Below are 23952 nucleotides of genomic sequence, written 5' to 3' on the forward strand. Positions count from 1 at the left end.
TAACGGGGACTCTGTAAGTAATAAGCTAAAAAGGGAGGATTGTAGTGTATGTACCCGTCTATCTTTAAGGGAACTATTGAATGTAACCGTTCACCTTTAAGGGAACTACTTTAGGTGTGGCACTATTTGTTTGGCTTCTGTATACTGTAATACCGATAGTGACCACACCAGTATATAAGTGTTGTGGCATGATTGCTGGGGCAGATTCGCCCGGACCTTCGAATAGTAAAGACCTGTTTGTTTGTTACTTCTGAAGTCTGTGTATTTATTAACTGCACAACCCACAGACTTTACAAAAATGACCAGATAATTTGTTTTAGTGATGTTGATTGAGGGATAAATATTAGCCCCAGGACACCGGGGAGAACTCCCCCTGCTCTTCTTCGAAATAGTGTCAGGGGATCTTTTACGCCCACCTGAGAGAGCAGATGGGGCCTCGGTTTAACGTCTCATCCGAAAGACGGACAAAGTGATCAAGACAGGGGAAAGGCGAAGGCAGAGGCAGTTGAATGGATGGTCTCAATCTTGGTGACAAAGAAGTTTATGAGTGCACTTTTGTTGGGGGTGAGGGAGGAGGGGGCAGGAGAGAGGGCTTTTGAGGAGACATTTAATAGTGGGGAACAGAAGCCAGGGGTCACCCTTGCATTCCGGGGCGATCCTAGTGGAGTGGGCGGTTTTGGCAGAGGAGAGTGAGGCCTGATAGTGAAGCAGCCATATCTGATGCACGAGACATGCTCCAGTCTGTGCCCCTTGGACTTGAGGGAGTGAAACATAGAAACATAGAAGATAGGAGCAGGAGTAGGCCATTCGGCCCCTCGAGCCTGCTCTGCCATTCAATGAGATCATGGCTGATCATCCAAACTCAGTACCCTGTCCCTGCCTTCTCCCCATATCCCTTGACCCCTTTAGCCTCAAGAAATATATCCAACTCTTTCTTGAATATATTTAATGAATTGGCCTCTACTGCCTTCTGTGGTAGAGAATTCCACAGGTTCACCACTCTCTGGGTGAAGAAATTCCTCCTCATTTCAGTCCTAAATGGTTTACCCCTTATCCTTAGACTGTGACCCCTGGTTCTGGACTCCCCGGCCATTGGGAACATCCTTCCTGCATCTAGTCTGTCTAGTCCTGTTCGAATTTTATAGGTTTCAATGAGATCCCCTCTCAATCTTCTAAACTCCAGTGAGTATAAGCCCAATTGACACAATCTCTCCTCATACGTCATTCCTGCCATCCCAGGGGTATCGACCAGGGTGGGAGAGAGTATTGAATTTGCTGAGGATAAGGGCATGAAGACCTGGGACTTAAAAGGAGAACAAACCGATGGACGGGAAGTTCTTTGCGGGGGGGGGTGGATGCAATTGTAAGCCTAGAGTTTCTGAATGACTTGATAGAGGTCAGTAAGATTATGAAGGGGTTCGACAGGGCAGATGTAGAGAAGATGATTCCACTTGTGGGGAGAACAAAAATATGAATCATAAATATAAGATAAATCCAATAAGGAATTCAGGAGAAACTTCTTTACCCAGAATGACGTATGAGGAGAGATTGTGTCGATTGGGCTTATACTCGCTGGAGTTTAGAAGATTGAGAGGGGATCTCATCGAAACCTATAAAATTCTAACAGGACTAGACATGAGGGAGAAAGGAATAGAAGGAGATGCTGATGGGGTGAGATGAAGAAGGGTGGGAGGAGGCTCGTGTAGAGAATAAACACCGGCACGGACCGGTTGGGCTGAATGGCCTGTTTCTGTGCTGTAAACTCTGGGCCTTGCTTGGAGTCCATTGGTTTGCAGCAATCAGTCACCCAGACATACAGTCAGGACATGCGGGCGATTTCCTCTTCCTCATTCCCTGATTAATGAAAAGAAGCAAGGGGTGAACCTGCCCAGGGCAAGGGGGTGGGAGGGGGACGGGGGAGTGGGGGGGGGAGCGTGAAGATATTGAACTTTAGCAAGGCGTGACCTTTGCCCTCTTCCTCCGCAGGAGCTCAGCGTTCCACAACTTTGCCAAGTTGACGTTAACGAAGAATCCGAAGAAGAGGCCGGCCGCCAGCAAGATGCTAATGGTAAGTACGGCCACGGATCCCGGGTCCACCTCTAGCCGCGACATTAGCCTGTAGCAGCCTGCTGATAGATCTGCGTATTCACGGTGGGCATCTCGGGGCTAAGATGGTGGCCTCTCACCGTGATGGTAAATCCCACCCTTGCCCGTTTTCTCTTGCTGTTACACTGAGAGAACACCAAGGAGACAGAACTAGCCCAGGATCCACTGTGGCATGGAAAGCCCTTTATTAAAACGCTAGGCCCTTTATTCGCTCGCTGTGGAAGAACTTCGCGGGACGCGTTCCTGGGCGGTTACGCCAGGATTGTGCCCACTGACCCTGACCACCACCCCCCCTCCCTCTCCCCCCCAGTATGCAGGGGCAGTGGGAGGTCATCTGATCTGCACCTGGGCAGTAGGTGCCCGTCCCTGTATGGGTACATCTCGGGCACTAGTCGGGAAACTCCAGCGCCCACAAGCTGTCTGGAGGTGGTGGGGGGGATGTATCAGTTACCTCCCCCACCCCCACGGAGACTTGATTCACGGCCTCCTTACAGAAGGTCCAATACTAAATGTTCTCATCCTCCAGGGTCCAGGCCCCCTCCCCTCTCCTGGCCGGCCCACCCCCATTTGTGCCCTTCTTTGTGAAGTTCCGGTGGAAATTAAAAGTTAAAGCAGGCATGGACCTGTTGGGCCGAATAGCCTGTTTCTGTGCTGCAAACACCATGTAAAACTACAGGCAGCGTGCCCACTGTGTCAGCCAATGAGTTGGAGGCAGAGCGGAACATGGCAGGACTCACAGCAAACGCTCTATCTTACAGCAAACAGAATCTATTTAGTCAGCAAACAGAGGACTGGATTTTGCCAATGTGGAGCTTTTGGAGGCGGGACTCCCACTTGTCAGGTTTCAGTCCCGCCTCCATCGACTTCTGGCCAACCCACGCTATTTTCCCTTGATTGACCTTGTTAAACCCACCCAGCGGGCTTAGCAGGCCAACTAAGGGGAAGCTGGTTACAGAGAACGTCGGCGTATGACATTTCATCTGTCAAAGATTTTTGACAGATGAATTGTCATCGTTTGACAGCTCTGTGAAGCTGTCAAACACTGACATTCTCTGTTGTTTGATGAGTCCTTGTATTCAAGACCTCATCAAACCTCTTTTGTGAGCAGAAATTAGATGGTTGTTGCATCTGAGAATGCAGCAGCCATCTGTCATCTCTACCGGTGAGATGCTAGACTCTCCGCATCCCCAACATTTGAAGCCTGCAGGAAGAAACAAAGGTAAGTAAACATTTTCTATCACTTTCCACTCACCTCACATACTCACCTCTCCACACTTGCACCCATCACTTACCTCCACAGCGCACTTTTGCACCCCTCCGACCCCCGCAGACCCACTGCTCGCCTCGATGACCCTGGCGGGGTTCGCAGCATTCGGGAAGCGCGCTCTTGTGTGGGGAAAATGGGGATAATCCTCTTATCTGCCTATTAATTACCTGTTAACAGGCAGTTAAGTGGCTGTAATCACCTTCCCGCCTCCAGGAGACGGGACCCGGCGCGGGTTGGCTTCCTGCCTCCCGGGAAGATGGCACGGAGGCAGATCCCGCCCCCAGATTCTGCCATTTTCCCAGTAGTCCCGCCTCCAAACCTGCCTCCCCAGGGCTGGCAAGATCGCGCCCCGAGTCTCTTTAAACAGCGCACTGCAGCAAACAGTCTGCAGAGTCTATTTAAAAAGAGTCTCTATGAACTACAGCAAGCAGATCTCATGACCAAAACTACAGCAACTTCTCCCGATAAAAGCGGGATTATTTCTCCAGCAAAATGCAGTGAGTGGAGGATAGTTACAAAATACAAACTAAATACGTCAAATCAATCCCAGTCACTTACAGCAGTGCGGTCTCCAGGTGGGATTGACGGGGTAATTACCCAGTCATCTCCACTCTGGCCGGGGTTAGTGGTGCGTCGATACTACAGACTCCAAAGTGGAAATAGAGACTGGAAAACTGCAAACATATCATTAGAAGATTTACTAGAATGATACCAGGGATGAGGGGCTTCGGTCATGCGGAGCGACGAGGGAAGCTGGGATTATTCCCCTTAGAGCAGAGAAAGTTAAGGGGAGATTTAATAGAGGTGTTCAAAATTATGAGGGGTTTTGATAGAGTAAATAAGGAGAAACTTGGGGGAAAAATTCAGTTGTGTGTGCGCCTCCCATTATCGCCTTAAGAGGGCGCTAATGAGGCGCAAAGCAACTAGCGCCCGGGCGCGGCGATGTTTGCGCCGCTCGCGAAATTAACTAGACATTTTGCGGCGGCGCTAAACACTACCGCCACAATCTCCTGCGCCGGCAGATTGTGACGTCAGTCGAGTGCGCAACGCCCCGTTAGCGCCCCGGACCGGATATTGAGTGGCGCCCCCTGCCTTACCGCCTGCTGCTAGCAACGACAGGTTGAGGGGAGCGTTATGCAGTCAGGAAGGGACTGGGGGAGCGCTATTTAAAGGCGACCGCTTCCTGCCTTTTTTTGTCGGTGACATTTTTGCACCACGCATTCTGAGAGAGAGGGAGAAACTTCTGGAGAGAGTCAACGCTGTGTGAAGGAGTTTTGAGTACTGAGCAGCACTTTGCAGGTTTATTTTGATTTGCCCTTCCTTGCTTCGCCAGCGCTCTGAGGTAGCGCCTCGCTCCTCGGCCTTTGCGCCTTAAGACAGGTGTGAAGCGCCTGATTTAGCGCTCCAATCACCTCCAGGGGTGATAAAAGCCAAGTTTGCTGTCGGAGGCAATAATTATATCTTTGCGCATGGCCGATAATGGCGTCCCAAACGGGGCAATACTGAATTTTTCCCCCATTGTTTCCAATGGCAGGAGGGTCGGTAACCAGAGGGGACAGATCCATAAGAACATAAGAAGTAGGAGCAGGAGTAGGCCATACGCCCCTCGGGCCTGCTCCGCCATTCAATAGGATCATGGCTGATCCAAACCTAGACTCACGTCCACTTCCCTGCCCTCTCCCCGTAACCCCTTATTCCCTCTGTTTTAAATTTATTTAATGTCGCAGCTTCCACAGCTCTCTGGGGTAGCAAATTCCATAGATTTACTACCCTCTGAGTGAAGAAGTTTCTCCTCATCTCAGTTTTGAAAGGGCAGCCCCTTATTCTAAGATTATGCCCCCTAGTTCTAGTCTCACCCATCAGTGGAAACATCCTCACCGCATCCACCCGATCAATCCCCCTCACAATCTTATATGTTTCGATAAGATCACCTCTCATTCTTCTGAATTCCAATGAGTAGAGGCCCAACCTACTCAACCTTTCCTCATACGTCAACCCCCTCATCTCCGGAATCAACCGAGTGAACCTTCTCTGAACCGCCTCGAGAGCAAGTACAGGTAGACTACCTTTTATCCGAACTTCCGAAAACCGAAACCCTCTAAAAACCGAAGGTTTTTTCGTTCAGCGTAAGTCCTGCGCACGACATGACCAGAGTGGTGCACGACTTACGCTGAGCAGAGGGTCAGCGTAAGTCGTGCGCACGACCCCGACCCCCGCCGACGACCCTCCGCGGACCCCCGCCGACCCACCCGCCGACCCCCCCGCGGACCCCCGCCGACCCCGACTCCCGCCGACCCCCCCCTGCGGACCCCCGCTGATCCCGACTCCCGCCGACCCCCCCGCCGAGACCCCCGCCGACCACCCCGCCGACCCCCCCGCGGACCCCTGCCGACCCCGACCCCCGCCGACCCCCATGCGGACCCCCGCCGACCCCGACCCCCGCCGACCCCCACCCCTGACCCCCCACTGACCCCCCCGCCGACCCTGACCCCCGCCGACACACCCCCGACAAATTTCCCAGTCTTATAAAATACCTTCCGAAATTTTCCGAAAACCGAAACACGGCTGGTCCCGAGGTTTTCGGATAAAGGATAGCCTACCTGTATATCTTTTCTTAAATATGGAAACCAAAACTGCACGCAGTATTCCAGGTGTGGCCTCACCAATACCCTGTATAACTGAAGCAAGACTTCCCTGTTTTTATACTCCATCTCCCTTGCAATAAAAGCCAAGATTCCATTGGCCTTCCTGATCACCTGCTGCACCTGCATACTAACCTTCTGTGTTTCATGCACCAGGGCCCCCAGATCCCTTTGTACTGTAGCACTTTGCAGTTTCTCTCCATTTAGATAATAACTTGCTCTTTGATTTTTTCTGCCAAAGTGCATAACCTCACACTTGGCAATTGGCAAAAGAATTAGAGGCGAGATGAGGAGAATCTTTTTTATGCAGCGAGTTGTTATGATCTGGAATGCGCTGCCTGAAAGGGCGGTGGAAGCAGATTCAATAGTAACTTTCAAAAGAGAATTGGATAAATACTGGAAGAGGAAAAATTTGCAGGGCTGTGGGGAAAGAGCAGGGGAGTGGGACTAATTGGAGAACTCTTTCGAAGAGCCGGCACAGGCACGATGGGCCGAATGGCCTCCTTCTGTGCTATGAGTCTATGAATCTTGAATTATTTATAAATTATATGTCTCTCTTTCCATCCCACCATCTCTCCCTTTCTCTTTCTTCTTCCCCATCTCTCCTACTCTCCCCTTTCTCTCTCGTCATTTCTTTTTTTCTCTTTCTCCCCTTCCTTTCTTGCTCCATCTCTCTCCCTTTCTCTTTCTCCCCATCCCTCGCTCCTGTTTCACTCGCTCTCCCTTTTAGAACCAGTTTGTGGCGCAGCCCGGCCTCAGCCGGGTCCTGGTTCACGATCTAATCGACAAGCTCCGGAACCCAGAGAAACACTCCAGCCTCCGGGAGATGGATGAAGACGACCCTGAGGTACGTTACCCTGTGAATACCTGTGCTGTACATCCCCCTGATACTGGGGCCAAGGGGAGATCAAGCCTCACGCTCCTACTGGGGGCTGGGAGGAGATCCAAGCCTTCTCTTATTACCGTGGTCATAAGAGACGTGCAGGCACCTCCCACTCCTACTGGGATTGGGGCAAGTCCAGGTCTTTCCCTCCTACTGGGATTGAGGGAAGTGAAAGGCTCTCCCTTCTACTGGGATTGGGGGAAGTGCAGGGCTCTCCCTTCTACTGGGATTGGGGGAAGTGCAGGGCTCTCCCTTCTACTGGGATTGGGGCAAGTCCAGGTCTTTCCCTCCTACTGGGATTGAGGGAAGTGAAAGGCTCTCTGTCCTACTGGGATTGGGGGAAGTGCAGGGCTCTCTGTCCTACTGGGATTGGAAGAAATGCAGGGCTCTCCCTTCTACTGGGATTGGGGAAGTGCAAGGCTCTCTGTCCTACTGGGATTGGGGGAAGTGCAGGGCTCTCCCTTCTACTGGGATGGGGGAAGTGCAGGGCTCTCCCTTCTGGGATTGAGGGAAGTGCAAGGCTCTCCGTCCTACTGGGATTGGGGGAAGTGCAAGGCTCACTGTCCTACTGGGATTGGGGGAAGTGCAAGGCTCACTGTCTGACTGGGATTGGGGGAAGTGCAGGGTTCTCCCTTCTACTGGGATTGGGGGAAGTGCAGGGCTCTCCCTTCTACTGGGATTGAGGGAAGTGCAGGGCTCTCTGTCCTACTGGGATTGGGGGAAGTGCAAGGCTCTCTGTCCTACTGGGATTGGGGCAAGTCCAGGTCTTTCCCTCCTACTGGGATTGGGGGAAGTGCAGGGCTCTCCCTTCTACTGGGATTTGGGGAAGTGCAGGGCTCTCCCTTCTACTGGGATTGGGGGAAGTGCAAAGCTCTCCCTTCTACTGGGATTGGGGGAAGTGCAAAGCTCTCCCTCCTACTGGGGTTGAGGCTGGTGTTGCCACCTCCCCCAATGGAGCACAGGGGATGGTAGAGACCTATTCCTGGTTCCTTCCCCCACCCCCACCCCACCCTGCCCCCCGCACACAGCCCAGACAGCTCCCCCACTGCCTGTTCAGTGAAATGGGTCTAGACAGCTTATAGTGAACAGTCTGACTCACAGTCTGCCAACCGTTGGTGTCCCGCCCTCCGCCGCCCACCCCACCACCACCCCACACCCCATCGTCACCTCTACCTGAGTCCGTCTACAAATGTGTCGCTCTTGTGACTCTGAACCGCTGTTAGTAACAGGTCAAGGATTCCAGTACTCTCCTTCACTGCAAGAATTTCAGACCATCTGCCCTGGGAGTGTTTGACGGGACAGTGTAGAGGGAGCTTTACTCTGTATCTAACCCGTGCTGTACCTGCCCTGGGAGTGTTTGATGGGACAGTGTAGAGGGAGCTTTACTCTGTATGTAACCCGTGCTGTACCTGCCCTGGGAGTGTTTGATGGGACAGTGTAGAGGGAGCTTTACTCTGTACCTACCCGTGCTGTACCTGCCCTGGGAGTGTTTGATGGGACAGTGTAGAGGGAGCTTTACTCTGTATCTAACCCGTGCTGTACCTGCCCTGGGAGTGTTTGATGGGACAGTGTAGAGGGAGCTTTACTCTGTATCTAACCCCGTGCTGTACCTGTGCTGGGAGTGTTTGATGGGACAGCATCGAGGGAGCTTTACTCTGTATCTACCCGTGCTGTACCTGCCCTGGGAGTGTTTGATGGGACAGTGTAGAGGGAGCTTTACTCTGTATCTACCCCGTGCTGTACCTGCCCGGGGAGTGTTTGATGGGACAGTGTAGAGGGAGCTTTACTCTGTATCTAACCCGTGCTGTACCTGCCCTGGGAGTGTTTGATGGGACAGTGTAGAGGGAGCTTTACTCTGTATCTAACCCGTGCTGTACCTGCCCTGGGAGTGTTTGATGGGACAGTGTAGAGGGAGCTTTACTCTGTGTCTAACTCGTGCTGTACCTGCCTGGGAGTGTTTGATGGGACAGTGTAGAGGGAGCTTTACTCTGTATCTAACCCATGCTGTACCTGCCTGGGAGTGTTTGATGGGACAGTGTAGAGGGAGCTTTACTCTGTGTCTAACTCGTGCTGTACCTGCCTGGGAGTGTTTGATGGGACAGTGTAGAGGGAGCTTTACTCTGTATCTAACCCATGCTGTACCTGCCTGGGAGTGTTTGATGGGACAGTGTAGAGGGAGCTTTACTCTGTATCTAACCCGTGCTGTACCTGCCCTGGGAGTGTTTGATGGGACAGTGTAGAGGGAGCTTTGCTCTGTATCTAACCCCGTGCTGTACCTGTCCTGGGAGTGTTTGATGGGATAGTGTAGAGGGAGCTTTACTCTGTATCTAACCCGTGCTGTACCTGCCCTGGGAGTGTTTGATGGGACAGTGTAGAGGGAGCTTTACTCTGTATCTAACCCCATGCTGTACCTGTCCTGGGAGTGTTTGATGGGACAGTGTAGAGGGAGCTTTACTCTGTATCTAACCCCGTGCTGTACCTGTCCTGGGAGTGTTTGATGGGACAGTGTAGAGGGAGCTTTACTCTGTATCTAACCCCGTGCTGTACCTGTCCTGGGAGTGTTTGATGGGACAGTGTAGAGGGAGCTTTACTCTGTATCTAACCCGTGCTGTACCTGCCCTGGGAGTGTTTGATGGGACAGTGTAGAGGGAGCTTTACTCTGTATCTAACCTCAGTGAGCAAGAGACACAGCAAATTAAACACTGCTTCGTGGATCGGCCGCAACACCTCACCGTCTGACCCGTTTCCTCCCCACAGCCTCCTCCTGCTGTCCCGCGTAGGATTCACTCGACCAACCGGCACTCGCATGCAGAGAGAACGAACTCGGAAATAAAGCGTAAGTCTTAGACTTCCCTGAACACTTGACGTTGACTCACCTGAGTGTCAGCTCCCCGGTCGGTGCTGGTGAGCAGTTTAGTTAGAGAACGATTCTACAATGGGTTGTACAGGTGTTAAAATGGATTTACTTCTTAAACCTCAAGGCCTGGATCGTCCTTTTCCTATCTCAGGAATGTTGAAGCAGGAATTCCACCAGTCATCGCCTCCCTGACCCGGTGTTACAAGGACGACACCAGAACTGAGAGGTTATAACTATCAGGAAAGACTGAGAAAGCTGGGGCTCTGTTCTCTAGCAGAGACAAGGCTGTGGGGCGACCTGATAGAGGTCATCGAAATTATGGAAGAGTTTGATTGTAGACGTAAGGAAGGTGTTTCCACTTGTGGGAGAATCCAAAACTAGGGGCCATAAATATAAGATCGTCACTAATAAATCCAATTGTGAATTTAGGAGAAACCTCTTTACCCAGACAGTGGTTAGAATGTGGAACTCGCTACCACAGGGAGTGGTTAAGGCGAATAGCATTTAAGGGGAAGTTACAGGAAACTCTTTATTATCCATGGTGTGGAGATGCCGGAGTTGGACTGGGGTGGACAAATGTGAGAAGTCGCACAACACCAGGTTATAGTCCAACAGCTTTATTTGAAATCACAAGCTTTCGGAGCGCTGCTCCTTCGTCAGGTGAAGTGGAGAGATGCATAAAGACACAGCTTATATAGTCAGAGAATAATGCCAAATGATTACAGGTAATCTTTCTAACTTTCTAACTTTGATGTAATGTTTTCCTGACTGACCTGTTTGGACACCATTCACACCTTTGATTGCTGTGATTATCTCTCTGCCGAGGTGTGATAAATGGCAGTTAGAAAGATTACCTGTAAACATCTGGCATTATTCTCTGACTATATAAGCTGTGTCTTTATGCATCTCTCCACTTCACCTGATGAAGGAGCAGCGCTCCGAAAGCTTGTGATTTCAAAAAAACTGTTGGACTATAACCTGGCGTTGTGTGACTTCTTTATTATCTGGCACCAACGGGACCGGCGTGGTGCTGGTTTATCAAAAAGTCCGGATTACAGAGAGGTATAGTTAAAAGGTACGAGAGCGCCGTACACAGCAACAAATCCAGGCTTCCCTGTTGCTTAGCAACAGGTGCAGGAACTCCGGCCACAGACCAAGTGTCCCTAAGTGCAGGAACCCCAGTTACACAGCCACAGATCCAGGAACAGCCACTAATATGAAGTAAAACTTACCTGAACCGACTCCTGAATTTTGCCGGTTAACAGAGATTTCCGGTTATTTAGGTGCCGGTAAATCGAGAGTTTCCTGTAGATCAACACATGGGGGAGAAACAAATAGAAGGTTTATGTTGATGGGGTTAGATAAAGTCGAGTGGGAGGAGGCTCGTGTGAAGCATGAACACCGGCACGGACCAGTTGGGCCGAATGGCCTGTTTCTGGGCTGTAAGTTCTACGTTTCCTGGTTCAGAAGGCGTTTATTTTTCGCTGTGAGGGCCCCCTGTCTGATTTCCGCCACTGAAGAGGCCGCAAGGAAAATTCTGGCCCCCCACTGAGGCCTAAAAAGGCAAGGCCCAATGGGCGGGAGAGGTACCCAGTGTGGGGCCCTCCCCCACCGAGAAAGGGCCACCAGACAATCTTCCGCTGCTGCCCCAGGGATCCCCGGCCACCCCTCTCCTGGCGGTCCCCAGGGAGGAGTGGAACCAAGACAGGGAAAAGGAGTTGTCATGAATCTTATCATTTGTGAAGAAATGACTCATGAAGTAACACTGGGCGGCCAGCTGGTGGCGCCGTCCAAGGAGTATAAATACTCGGGCGTGGGCCCAGCTTGCTCAGGACGTTTCTGTAACCAGGAACTAGTGATGTAACTAGAATCTCATGGTGGTGAAACGGTTGATTAAAGCCTTGTTTTATACTCAAACCAAGCACTCAGTACAGGAAACTTTCGTTTAAACGGAGGTTAAATGTCCGGAACGTTCCACCGGCAAAATTCAGGAGTCGGTTCAGATAAGTTTTTTTACTTTTCGTTGCTTTTTTTCTCCAGTCGTGGCTCTGCAAGCGTCTAGCTGAAGCTGTTGCTCAGCTACAGAGACGCTTGCAAGCTGCGCCGACTGTTTTGAAGCTGTTGCTAAGCAACAGGGTTTGTTGCTTCAGACGGAGCTCAGAAGCTCCGTATGTTTTAACATTAGCGCTGGTTTGTCCGGCAGTTTTGATGGGCTGGCACCAACTCGGTCCCGTCAGTGCCGGATACCAGAAAGTTTCCTGTAGTCTTTTTGCATCAGGAGTGGCCTGCACATCCCGTGTCCCTGCCATAATTTATACGTGATGGTGGACAATCGGCGTTACGGCGGGGGTGGGGGAAATCGGCCGTGCTGAGCCCCAGTGCTTCTTCCCCGCACCTTCCTTCCCCCCTGATTTGTGGCGGGTTAGTGAAGAAAAATCCAGGCCCGCAATGTGGCTGCGGCACTTAGACCCAAGGTTGTCCCGTCTGATGTGAAACTGTGAGGACAGAGATGAGGAGGAATTTCTTCACCCAGAGAGTGGTGAACCTGTGGAATTCTCTACCACACAAGACAGTGTTGTGTATGTAACCTGTTCCACCTTAAGAGAGCTTAAGCCTGTTCCACCTTAAGAGATGTACTACTTTCTCAGGCTGCTGTAGACGTAATACCGGGGGTGAACACACCGGTATATAAGCACTGTGCAGTAATCTTGTATTCAGTATAGTCCCTACCTCCAACCAGTAAAGACCTGTTTTTATTGTTACTCATTAGTCTGTGTCTTAATTAACTAAATAATTCACAGACTTAACACTGGCGACGAGTCAGGTTCTTACCCTGCGGCAGTTATTCCACGGCGGCTTCGTCCACAGACAGGACGTTGAAGAAAGGTTTCAAACCGCACCACCCCACTGGAAGCGACAGGCATTAGGACCCTGAAGCCTCCATCAGCGACTGAAAACTGGAGGACAGAAGACATCCTGCAGCTTCTTTTTCAACGTCGGTGGTGGGTAAGCCGAGCAGCGTTGGCTGCAAAGACAGGGCTGGGGGAAGTCGGAGGTACAAGGGCGATCGCGATCGGGAGATAAGGGCCATCGATCGCAATCCCTGATAAGGGCCGCACTCGGGCTGAAAGGCGCAGCGTCGGCAGACACTGAAGGCGCGAGAGCCACGGTGAAAAGCGCGGGCCATCGATCGCGGCGGAGATAAGGGCCGCACTCGGGGCTGAAGGGAGACGGTGTCGGGGGACGGGTGAAGACCGCCAAGCGCGGGAAAACCGCCATTTTGTGGGCAATGTGACGACACAGACTGAAACGACTGCAACAGAGCAGCCATTGGATGCCAAAAGTACGCTGACTCACGTCAATGTAGAACAACAGACCGCTGAAACAGCTGCTCCGGTAGAGGGATTGCATAGTCCGATCAATCAATCTCCAAAGGAAGTTGAAGTATTAAAATCACAAATGAGGTCACTAGTAAACGACTTGCTGAAAGCCCAGAAAAAGCTGGATGCAGAGGTACACATGAAGAAGTCTCTTCAGGAAAGATGTCTGGATTTGGAACAAGAGCTGGCTAATGTCCAGCTGGGTATGGAGGAAATAGACGACCCTCTCGCTGACCTGTCGGACGACTCCGAATATTACTATGTCCTGTCCTGCCCAACTTGTAACTTCGACTCCCACCATACAGAAATCATGGAGGAGCACCGAAAGTCTACAGAACATCAGGAGAAGGTGGCTCTACTACGAAAAAAGGAGGAAGAGAAGGAGGAACTGCGCATGCAGCTGGCAGCTGTGGCAGCTGACAATGGAGCCCAGAGAGTCTCCAAGAAGCAGAAAAGGAAAAGGAAAAACAGAAGATGACCCATCTGAACCATTATCACCTCTACCAGATCACACACGTCCCTCCGAACGGAGCCAAATCAGTTCGGAAGTTCAAGCTGTTAAATCCATGAAAGGACTATTGAATGAGTAACGTGAACCGACTACACCACAGAGATTGAATCTGTGAACTGTTTTCCGCAGAGACTGAATCTGTGATATGTTACGTTAAACATGAAGTTATGTATGTTATTACGTTATGTTAAATGGGAGGGATGACTATAAAGCTAAGAAGGGAGGAGTGTTGTGTATGTAACCTGTTCCACCTTAAGAGAGCTTAAGCCTGTTCCACCTTAAGAGATGTACTACTTTCTCAGGCTGCTGTAGACGTAATACCGGGGGTGAACACACCGGTATATAAGCACTGTGCAGTAATCTTGTATTCAGTATAGTCCCTACCTCCAACCAGTAAAGACCTGTTTTTATTGTTACTCATTAGTCTGTGTCTTAATTAACTAAATAATTCACAGACTTAACAGACAGTGGAGGCCAATTCATTAAATATATTCAAGAAGGAGTTGGATATATTTCTTACGGCTAAAGGGATCAAGGGATATGGGGAGAAGGCAGGGACAGGGTACTGAATTTGGATGATCAGCCATGATCTCATTGAATGGCGGAGCAGGCTCGAGGGGCCGAATGGCCTACTCCTGCTCCTATCTTCTATGTATCTATGTGAGATGTTTTGATACTTGAAGTGGAAACATTTGCAGGGCTGTGGGGAAAGAGTCGGGGAGTGGGACTAATTAAATAGCTCTTTCAAAGAGCCGGCACAGGCACGATGGGCCGAATGGCCTCCTCCTGTGCCGTATCATTCTACAATTGGATGGTCTGGAGCTCTCGGCCCGGGTCTATCTCGAGCCAATTTACTGAAGTCCCTTTAACAGAAGCGCGATGATTATCTGGGAAGTGGGATTGTAGGTGACGGGGATAGATTTCGGCAGATAAGCCCATTGATGCCCCAATGGGTGGTCCGGGCTGGGCTGGGCTGGGCAAGCGCTGCCCTATACTGGGAGGTTGTGTGGTTCCAGCTGGTTAATCTCCGACAGTACCCCCTTCCCGGGCACACTTGGAGGGTCTTCAAAACCTTGGCTCTGCCAATGTACACTTCAGCTCTCTTGACCTCAGTCAAGCGAGGGTGAGTCGCTATAGGGTGAGAGTGTGCACTCCATAAAAATCAGCCTGAGAGTCATCTCTCACTTAAGAGACTCAGAACCGGGCCGGGGGGAGTTAGCTTAAACAGCTCTTGTATCCAAGTACACATTGGAAGCAGCTTGTAGTTTTGGCGTTTTTTATTGGAGTTTGTCCCTCGCTTGAAGGCCTCGTCCTTGGGAACTTTGGGCCGGGTTTCAGTTGGAGCTGTTGCAGGACTTGGCAGGATCGGGGAAGGGAATTAGCTGGATGAGGAGGCCGGGGGCGTTGGCGGGGGGCGGTGCGGGGGCGGGGGGGTTGTTGGTGAACGGCCCTTTCAGGTTTGATGGTTTCTGACAACCCTGACGATGTTTTCACAGTTCACAAGATTCAGTTTGAACAAGCCATACGGAGGGAAGAGTCCTGGCAAAATAAGGTGAGGCTTTCACTGACAGAACCTCGATCGCCATGGCGACAACCTTCACCTCTGACCCCCCGGAATGGTGCAGGCGGGAATCGGCACAGTCACTGGGGTGATGAGGGGACATAGAAAGAAAGAACTTGCATTTCTGTAGCGCCTTTCACAACCTCAGGACGTCCCAAAGCGCTTTGCAGCCAACAAAGCACTTTTGAACTGTTGTAATGTGGGAATCGCGGTAGCCAATGTGCGCACAGCAAGCTCCCACAAACCCCAATATGATAATGACCAGATAATCTGATTTAGTGATGTTGATTGAGGGATAAATATTGGCCCCAGGACACCGGGGGAGAACTCCCCCTGCTCTTCTTCAAAATAGTGGCCGCGGGATCTTTTACATCCACCTGAGAGAGAGCAGACGGGGCCTCGGTTTAACGTCTCACCCGAAAGACGGCACCTCCGACAATGCAGCGCTCCCTCAGTACTGCGCTGGGAGTGTCAGCCTGGATTTTTGTGCTCAAGTCCCTGAAGTGATTCCCACAACCTTCTGACTCAGAGGCGAGGTTGCCACAGTTGCCATGCCTATAATCCGCCCCAAATTGTTCTGATATGGGTTATGTCCCCCTGTACCTCTTCCTCAGTGCAAAGCCCAGAATTACCCTCAAGGCTGCAACCCCCCTCCCACCCCACCACGCCTCCCGTCCCATGGTAGCCCCTCTGATTGGAGCAGCGTGTATTTACGTCCACGATTTCACACCCCCTACCCCACTGCCCCTACCTGCTTCCGAGCTGGGTGAGATTATTGAGGGAAGGGGAGGTGCGAGGCCTCAGAGGCAGGGGGTGGGGGGGAGTGGCGATTGTCTCCAGTTTCTCCTCGCCAGCGCTTTCAGGTGGGCAGTGGTGCCCCTCCCGCTGAGCTGGGGGTAATGGTCGGCAGGTGGGGCAGGAGAGATTGTGGCATGGCTCCGGCCAGGTGTTGACAGGGAGCCACCGTCACCCGTCCCAGCGCACCATCTGAGGGCCAGCTCAGGAGGGGGGCCCCCCTCGTGTGGAAATACAGACCCTGGGAGCGGAGAAGTGGCACTTCAATAGGGCGCCCTACCCCCCTACCTACCTATCATGGCCCATCTGACCATGTCTGAGCCCGTCTGACCCCTCACAGTCCAGTCTGACCCCACGCAGTCCAGTCTGACCCCATCTCACACCTCACAGTCCAGCCTGACCCTGTCTGACACCACACAGTCCAAATTGACCCCTTTTGACCCCCACAGTCCAGTCTGACCCCATCTGACCACTCACAGTCCAGTCTGACACCTCACAGTCCAGTCTGACCCCCTCTGACCTCTCAAAGTCCAGTCTGACCCTGTCTGACCCCTCATAGTCCAGTCTGAGCCCGTCTGACCCCTCATATTCCAGTCTGACCCCTCACAGTCCAGTCTGACCCCATCTGACCTCTCAAAGTCCAGTCTGACCCCGTGTGACCCCTCAGTCCAAATTGACCCCGTCTGACCACACATTGAACCTGTCTGAGCCATCATGACCACCTGACCCCACAAAGTCCGGTATCACTCTCTTTGACCCCACACATTGCCTCATCTCGTTTTGCCCTGTCGTGCCTAAGTTGCGAGTGACTGTCTGCCTTGAGTTACGGTGATGGGCCCTGGTCCAAGTCCCCTTCCACCAGTAACTGGGGGAGACTCTGCGAGTCACGGACACGCAATATCGGAGACACCGTTAGTAACAGGCTGCTGAATTTATTCTCTTCATTTAGGAACAGTCTGTGGAGCGGTATTCCGAATCCTCACCGAGTGTGTCCACTTCACGGAGCGGGAACAGGTGAGATGGTCACCGTCAGGGGCTGTGGGACAGTCGGGGGAATGACTGAATGTGTGCATGAGTATGTGTGTGTACGTGTAGGTGGGGGTGTGTGTCTGTATATCTCTGTGTGAACATGTGTATGTGTATAACTGTGTGTGCACAACCAGGTGTATGTGCGTGTGTGTGTTTACATGTGTGTGTTTACGTGTGTGTGTGTGTGTGTGTGTGTGTGTGTGTGTGTGTGTGTGTGTGTGTTTATATGTGTGTGTGTATTTATGTGTGTGTGTGTTTCGGTGTTTTGCATGTGTGCACGTGTATTTTACATGTGTGTGTGTGTGCATATTTTACACGTGCGTGTTTACATGTGTGTGCACGTGTATTTTACATGTGTGTGTGTGTGTGCGCATATTTTACACATGTGTGTTTACATGTGTGCATCTGTATGTTTACATGCGTGTGTGTGTGTGTACTGCTGGTCTGGGGGCGCTGAGGCTCATAGACTGGGGGGTGAATCAGGTGCAGCAGCAATAAGCAAATTGAAGCTGAAACTCACGGCTGCCTCTGTCTGTCTGCAGGGAGAAGCCATCGGATTCGGACGACGATTATGACGATGTTGCTGTGTAGGTGACAGTTCTTGTGTCGAAGAGTCTGGTGTCCATGGTACAGACGGGGGTCTGTTATTAACTCATCACCATCCCCATTAGGATGAGGCAAACCAAATCTTTACAGTGGCCACTGGGGGCATCGCAGCCTTGCCAGTGCCCACTGGGGGCATCGCAGCCTCCCCAGTGGCCACTGGGAGCATTGCAGCCTCGCCAGTGCCCACTGGGGTATCTCAGCCTCGCCAGTGCCCACTGGGGGCATCGCAGCTCAGCTGTATCAGCCCTAGCCGAGCGTATCCTGCACCCACAGGGGATATTGTACCTCCGACAGCCCCCACCAGGTACATCTCAGTGCCGATCCCAGGGCACAGCCCAGCTTAAGAATCGTGCCTCTCCACCCATTGCTCCGTGTCCAGTGGGCGGGGGTGGGGGTGGGGGGTTTAGCAGTCTTGCTGGACATCCCAGGTGGTCCAGGCAGGTTACGTTTCCCCAGTTACTGTAACCATTAGTGTGATTTTTAGACCTTTATGCTGTTTCTTTGCTCATTTCCCACCAGTTGGCTCCATCTGATCGCCTATCTGGCCTGAGGAATTGGGCAGCACCAGAGGGCAAGATAAAGGGCTGCAATGCCAATGGAGTAGCGCCGTGGGCAGGAGGCTTCTAATACGGAGTGAGGGGGTCGGGGTCCAGGGGCAGTGTCACCCCCTCCGCGGGCAGCCCGCAAGAATCACCCTGGAGGGGGGTTGAACCCCACCTTCCCCAGGCTGCCCTGTGAAGGAACCCCTCGTGTTTGCCCCGAGTGCCACCGTCTCCAGCTTGGGTGCGCACCAAGAAATCTGGGTGTGGCCCCTTGAGACCCCCCACACGCACAGTTCAAACCCCCCTCCATTTACTACAACTGAACGAGTGTTTCTCTCCACCTGTGCGTTTTCCCCCCCCATCTCCCCTGTGGGTGGTGACTGTCAGTCTATGTGAGTCTCTCTGCCTCTCTCAGTCCATATGTCTCATAATTATTCAGTTCAATCTGTCTCTGTCTCTGTCTCTCAATCTGTCTCTGTCTGTGTCTCTCAATCTGTCTCTGTCTGTGTCTCTCAATCTGTCTCTGTCTGTGTCTCTCAATCTGTCTCCGTCTGTGATCCTCAATCTGTCTCCGTCTGTGATCCTCAATCTGTCTCCGTCTGTGATCCTCAATCTGTCTCAGTCTGTGATCCTCAATCTGTCTCTGTCTGTGTCTCTCAATCTGTCTCCGTCTGTGTCTCTCAATCTGTCTCTGTCTGTGTCTCTCAATCTGTCTCTGTCTGTGATCCTCAATCTGTCTCAGTCTGTCTGTGTCTCTCAATCTGTCTCCGTTGGTGATCCTCAATCTGTCTCAGTCTGTTATCCTCAATCTGTCTCCGTCTGTGATCCTCAATCTGTCTCAGTCTGTGTGTGTCTCTCAATCTGTCTGCGTCTGTGATCCTCAATCTGTCTCGGTCTGTCTGTGTCTCTCAATCTGTCTGCGTCTGTGATCCTCAATCTGTCTGCGTCTGTGATCCTCAATCTGTCTCAGTCTGTGACCCTCAATCTGTCTCTGTCTGTGTCTCTCAATCTGTCTCTGTCTGTGTCTCTCAATCTGTCTATGTCTGTGTCTCTCAATCTGTCTCAGTCTGTGTGTCTCTCAATCTGTCTCCGTCTGTGTGTCACTCAATCTGTCTGTCTCTTCCTTTGAAGGCGTAGTCTAACACCTTTACTTTTGATAAAGCTTTTGATCAATTCAGGAACAATGCAGCTTTGAAAGAGGCTGAACTCACTCAGGCTGCCCCTGTGGATGTGACTGCTGCCCCGGCCTGTGTGAGGCCCTGTCCTCACCAGAAGGCCACACCGGCAGTGCAGTGGGGGGGGGGGGGGGGCGCGGGGGGGTGTGAGCGAGTGTGAGTTTAATCTTACTCCCTGATCTGTTACAGACTGACGGCGACCCTACGGGCTGACATCCCCCCGCCATTACCGCCCAAGGTGAGCTGCACTTTCTACCCTCTGTATTGGGGCAAGTCCCTTAGGGAGCAGGACAGGAGGGGGCGGTTGTAGTGGGGGGGGGTGGAGAGGGCCGGCGGAGGAGGGGGAAATCCGGGTCTGGGCTTTTTTTGATGAGAATTAATTGAAAACGTCAATGTCTAATATCAGAAATAACTCTACAGTTTACCTGTTAGAAGATTCTGGACTGCCTGGAGACTCTGTTCTAGACCTTCTGGTGACTCCGTAGAATATTCTGGACTGTCTGGTGCGTCCCCATTCATTCACTGATCAGACATCAAATAGTTAATACCTCACCAGCGTCACCAGCAGCTCCAGGCGGTCAGGAGGGAGAGAGGCGGTCGGGCCTACTCACGTAGGCCTGCTGGGCTGCCATCACGTTGCAAGTCCTGCTAAGAATTGTGGGTAAAGCGCCGCCTCCATTGACGCCCGCGGCTTCCGTAACCAGAGCGAGCTGATTGGACGGGGCAGGGGCTTCACACAGGAACCTGAGGGCCTCATTTACTCAGCACGTCACAACCTGTGGCCTGCCTACATAAGTGAGCGCACAACACCCTGAGCAGTGGGATCAGAAATAGTAGGCAGAGTGTTAAGCGGGGAGGAACAGGAGGAGGCCATTCCGCCCCTCGAGCCTATTCCGCCATTCAATTAGAGTATTTCATTGGAGCCTTTCAAGTGTTTATCCAATTCCCCTTTTGAAAGTTACTCTTGAATCTGCTCACACCGCCCTTTCGGGCAGCGCATTCCTGATCGTAACAGCTCCCCCTCTGCTTCTTTGGCCAATCACCTTAAATCTGCGTCCTCTGGTTACCGACCCTCCTGCCACTGGAAACAGTTCCTCCCTAGTTACTCGATCAAAAGTATTTTTTTTTTGATTACCTTCCATCAATGGTCCCTGTCACAATGATTAAACAGACTATTCGGTGCAACGTGTCTTTTCATGGGTATAAGAATGTACGGAACGTGCCTCAGAACATTGTGACCACTCTTTCTAAAATACCGTGCACAATTTAAGCTGTCATGGACTTACCCAATTTATTTGATCTTTTACGAGAGTCAAGAAAGAAGGTAAACTTTCTCCCAGGCCGAGCTTGGCATTTAAGTCGAGGTTAATCAGCCCTTAGCAGTGACCTCCATGTCATGCTTGCCTGGTGGCGGAACCATAGCAACAGGAGTAGGCCATTCAGCCCCTTGAGCCTGTTCCGCCATTCAATTAGAGCATGGCTGATGTGTATCTTATCTCCATAGCAACAGGAGTGGGCCATTCAGCCCCTCGAGCCTGTTCCGCCATTCAATTAGAGCATGGCTGATGTGTATCTTATCTCCATCTGCCCACCTTGGTTCCGTAACCTTTAATACCTTTTGCCCAACAAACATCTATCAACCTCAGTTTTGACATTTTCAATTGACCTCCCCAGCCTCAACAGCTTTTTGGGGGAGAGAGTTCCAAATTTCCATTACCCTTTGTGTGAAGAAGTGCTTCCTGACTTCACCCCTGAACGGCCTGGCTCTAGTTTTAAGGTTATGCCCCCTTTGCTCTGGACTCCCCCAGTATTCGGTGTTCAGTGCGACCAAAAGGAATGGTCTCCGCTGGGTTATCATTCCATTTAGTTGGACGAGGAATGCTTTCGGCGTGAGGTTGGTATTCCGATTGCGAGGTGTCGCATGTTGACTGTGTTAGGAACATCTCAGGACGGAGGCTCCTTTCTGGACCGTCCCACGCCCACGGAGAAGTTTATAGAGCTGGACTGCCTGTCCCAGGTCAAAGGTGAGAGCCCAACGTCCAGCCCGCCACTCAAGACACCCAGACCCAAGCTACAGTCCATCACCAATATAACGGGAGCTGGTGGGCTGTTGCTGTTCTGCCACTAGGTGTCACCAGCACAGCCTCTAGGCTCTCTACGCGGGAGTCCTCCCTTGTTCCATCGGGGACTTGGCCTGGAGGGTGTTGCACGGAGCGGTCCCGTGCAATATGGTTTTAAGTAGGTTCACGGACTCCCAGGCCGCCTGCATATTTTGCGGCCTGGAGGAGTCCATGTTTCACGTTTACGTCGAGTGTGAGAGGTTGCAGCCCCTCTTTCATTACTTGAAGGGGCTGCTCCTCGATTTTTGGTTGCACTTCAGTCCCACGCTCTTGATCTATGGTCACCCGGTGCAGAGGGGAGCGGGCAGGTTGGAGGACCTCCTTGTAGGCCTGCTCCTGGGCCTGGCTAAAAGAGCCATCAATTGGTCCAGGCAGCGGGCGGTCGAGGGGGTCGTCCGGCCGGATTGCCTGCCTCTCTTCCGCGGCCATGTTCGCGCCCGGGTGGCCCTGGAAATGGAGCACGCGGTGTCCGCCGGCACGCTTGAGTATTTCCGCGACCGGTGGGCGCCGCGGGGACTGGAGTGCATCATCAACCCGGAAAACCAAATTTTAATTTGATTTGTTATGTTTTAGTTGAACTTTTGTTAATTTACAGTCCAATTTGTTTTGGGTTTTTTTTGGGTCCAAACAAAAGTGTACCAGCGCAGCCTCATTGCTTCGCAAAGCAGCGACCACTAGGGGCAGGTTGTGGTTACTGCAGTGCCTATCGCCCAATCCCCACACCAAAAATGATGGTCACCTGACCTGGTAGAGCCATCAGTGCCCAGTAAGAAAGGTTTGCATTTCTATAGCGCCTTTCACGACTTCAGGACACCCCAAAGCGGTTTACAGGCAACGAAGTACTTTTGAAGTGGAGTCCCTGTTGTAATGTGGGAAACGCGGCAGCCAATTTGCGCACAGCAAGCTCCCACAAACAGCAATGTGATAATGACCAGATAATCAGTTTTAATGATGTTGGTTCAGGGATAAATATTGGGCAGGACACCGTCCCCTGCTCTTCTTCAAAATATTGGGATCTTATATGTCCACCTCAGAGAGCAGACGGGGCCTCGGTTTAACGTCTCATCCGAAAGACGGCACCTCCGACAGTGCGGCGCTCTCCTCAGTACCGCACTGGGAGCGTCAGCCTGGATTTTGTTCTCAAGTCTCTGGAGTGGGGCTTGAACCCATGACCTCTGACTCAGAGGTGAGAGTGCTACCACACTGAGCCACGCAATGCAGACAGCGCCTACACGTGGGCTACCTTGGAAAGGTTGATTGTCGCAGTTTAAGGGGGCTCACTTACCAGTTTGGTCCACTTCCAGTCTCCCTTTTGGTCGTCACCCCATTCCCCACTACAGGAAACTCTCGATTTACTGGCACCCAAACAACCGGAAATCTCGGTTACCCGGCAAAATTCAGGAGTAGGTTCAGTTAAGTTTTTCTTCATATTAGTGGCAGTTTCTTGATTCTTGGCTGTGTAATCGGGGGTTTCTGCACTTGTTGCTAAGCAACAGGGATGCTTGGCCTGTGGCTGGGTTCTTGCAGCTGTTGCTAAGCAACAGGGAAGCCTGGATTTGTTGCTGTGTACGGGGCTCTTGTACCTTTTAACTATAACTCTGTAATCCGGACTTTTTGATAAACCGGCACCACACCGGTCCTGTCGGTGCCGGATAAAAAAGAGTTTCCTGTATCATGCTGGAGGACTGACACTGCTCCGTGGAACCCTCTGATGAGGGGGGTTGGGGGGGGGGGGGGAGCGAGACTTTGACCTGTACCTGATCCCGGTGAGCTGACGCGTTTCCCTCTCTGTGCATCCCACACCCCTCCCCCGCTCCTCCCCCACACAGCCCAAGTTCCGGAGCAGCTCCGAGGACAGCGTCCCCGAGGAGGAGAAGACGAAGGCGGCGGCCCGACCCCAGCACTGCCAGTACCTGCCCACCACACTGGTCCGCTGCTCCAGCGGCCCATCGGCAGCCAAAGCCCCCAAGCAGCCCACGCCCGGGGGTTCCAGGAGTCCCGTCCATTCCCTCATCAACGTCAGCGGCTCAGGTACTCGCATTGCAACGAACTGCATTTATGTAGCGCCTTTAACGTCGGGGGGAAACGTCCCGAGGCGCTCCACGGGAGCAGAAGCCAGACAAAATCTGATACCGACCCACCGACGGAGATATTAGAATAAAAAACAGAAACTGCTGGAAACACTCAGCAGGTCAGGCAGCATCTGTGGAGAGAGAAACAGAGTTAACGCTTCAGGTGGATGACCCGTCGTCAGAAGTTAGAGGTGTGACAGGCTTTAAGCAAGTGTAGGGGCAGGGAAAGGGGGGAGGAAAGAACAAAAGGGAAGGTCTGTGATAGGCTGGAAGGCAGGAGATTAAATGACAAAAGGGATGATGGTGCGAGGCAGAAGGAGATGGTAATGGGACAAGTAAAGGAACAAAAGATGTAAATGGCAACAGCAGAACCATTGCCAACAGCTGCTGCCCGGAAAAATGGGAG

At 51.9% G+C, this 23952-nt stretch overlaps 1 protein-coding gene across 3 annotated transcripts in view; it reads left to right on the forward strand.

Annotated features, from left to right (window-relative positions):
* Positions 1-23952, forward strand: part of LOC147096830 (mitogen-activated protein kinase kinase kinase kinase 5-like) — a 217435-nt gene that overhangs the window by 140284 nt on the left and 53199 nt on the right. For all 3 annotated transcript variants that reach the window (XM_085973474.1, XM_085973473.1, XM_085973475.1), the window contains exons 11-18: positions 1987-2068; positions 6746-6862; positions 9656-9734; positions 15143-15198; positions 16952-17016; positions 17574-17618; positions 19544-19592; positions 23304-23505. In XM_085973474.1, coding sequence (XP_085829600.1) covers positions 1987-2068; positions 6746-6862; positions 9656-9734; positions 15143-15198; positions 16952-17016; positions 17574-17618; positions 19544-19592; positions 23304-23505 — 695 coding nt within the window. The remainder of the gene's footprint in view (positions 1-1986; positions 2069-6745; positions 6863-9655; positions 9735-15142; positions 15199-16951; positions 17017-17573; positions 17619-19543; positions 19593-23303; positions 23506-23952) is intronic.

The sequence above is a fragment of the Somniosus microcephalus genome, chromosome 34, assembly GCF_052327205.1.
Source record: "Somniosus microcephalus isolate GS21.2 chromosome 34, FLI_Smic_1.0, whole genome shotgun sequence".
Taxonomy (NCBI): Eukaryota; Metazoa; Chordata; class Chondrichthyes; order Squaliformes; family Somniosidae; genus Somniosus; species Somniosus microcephalus.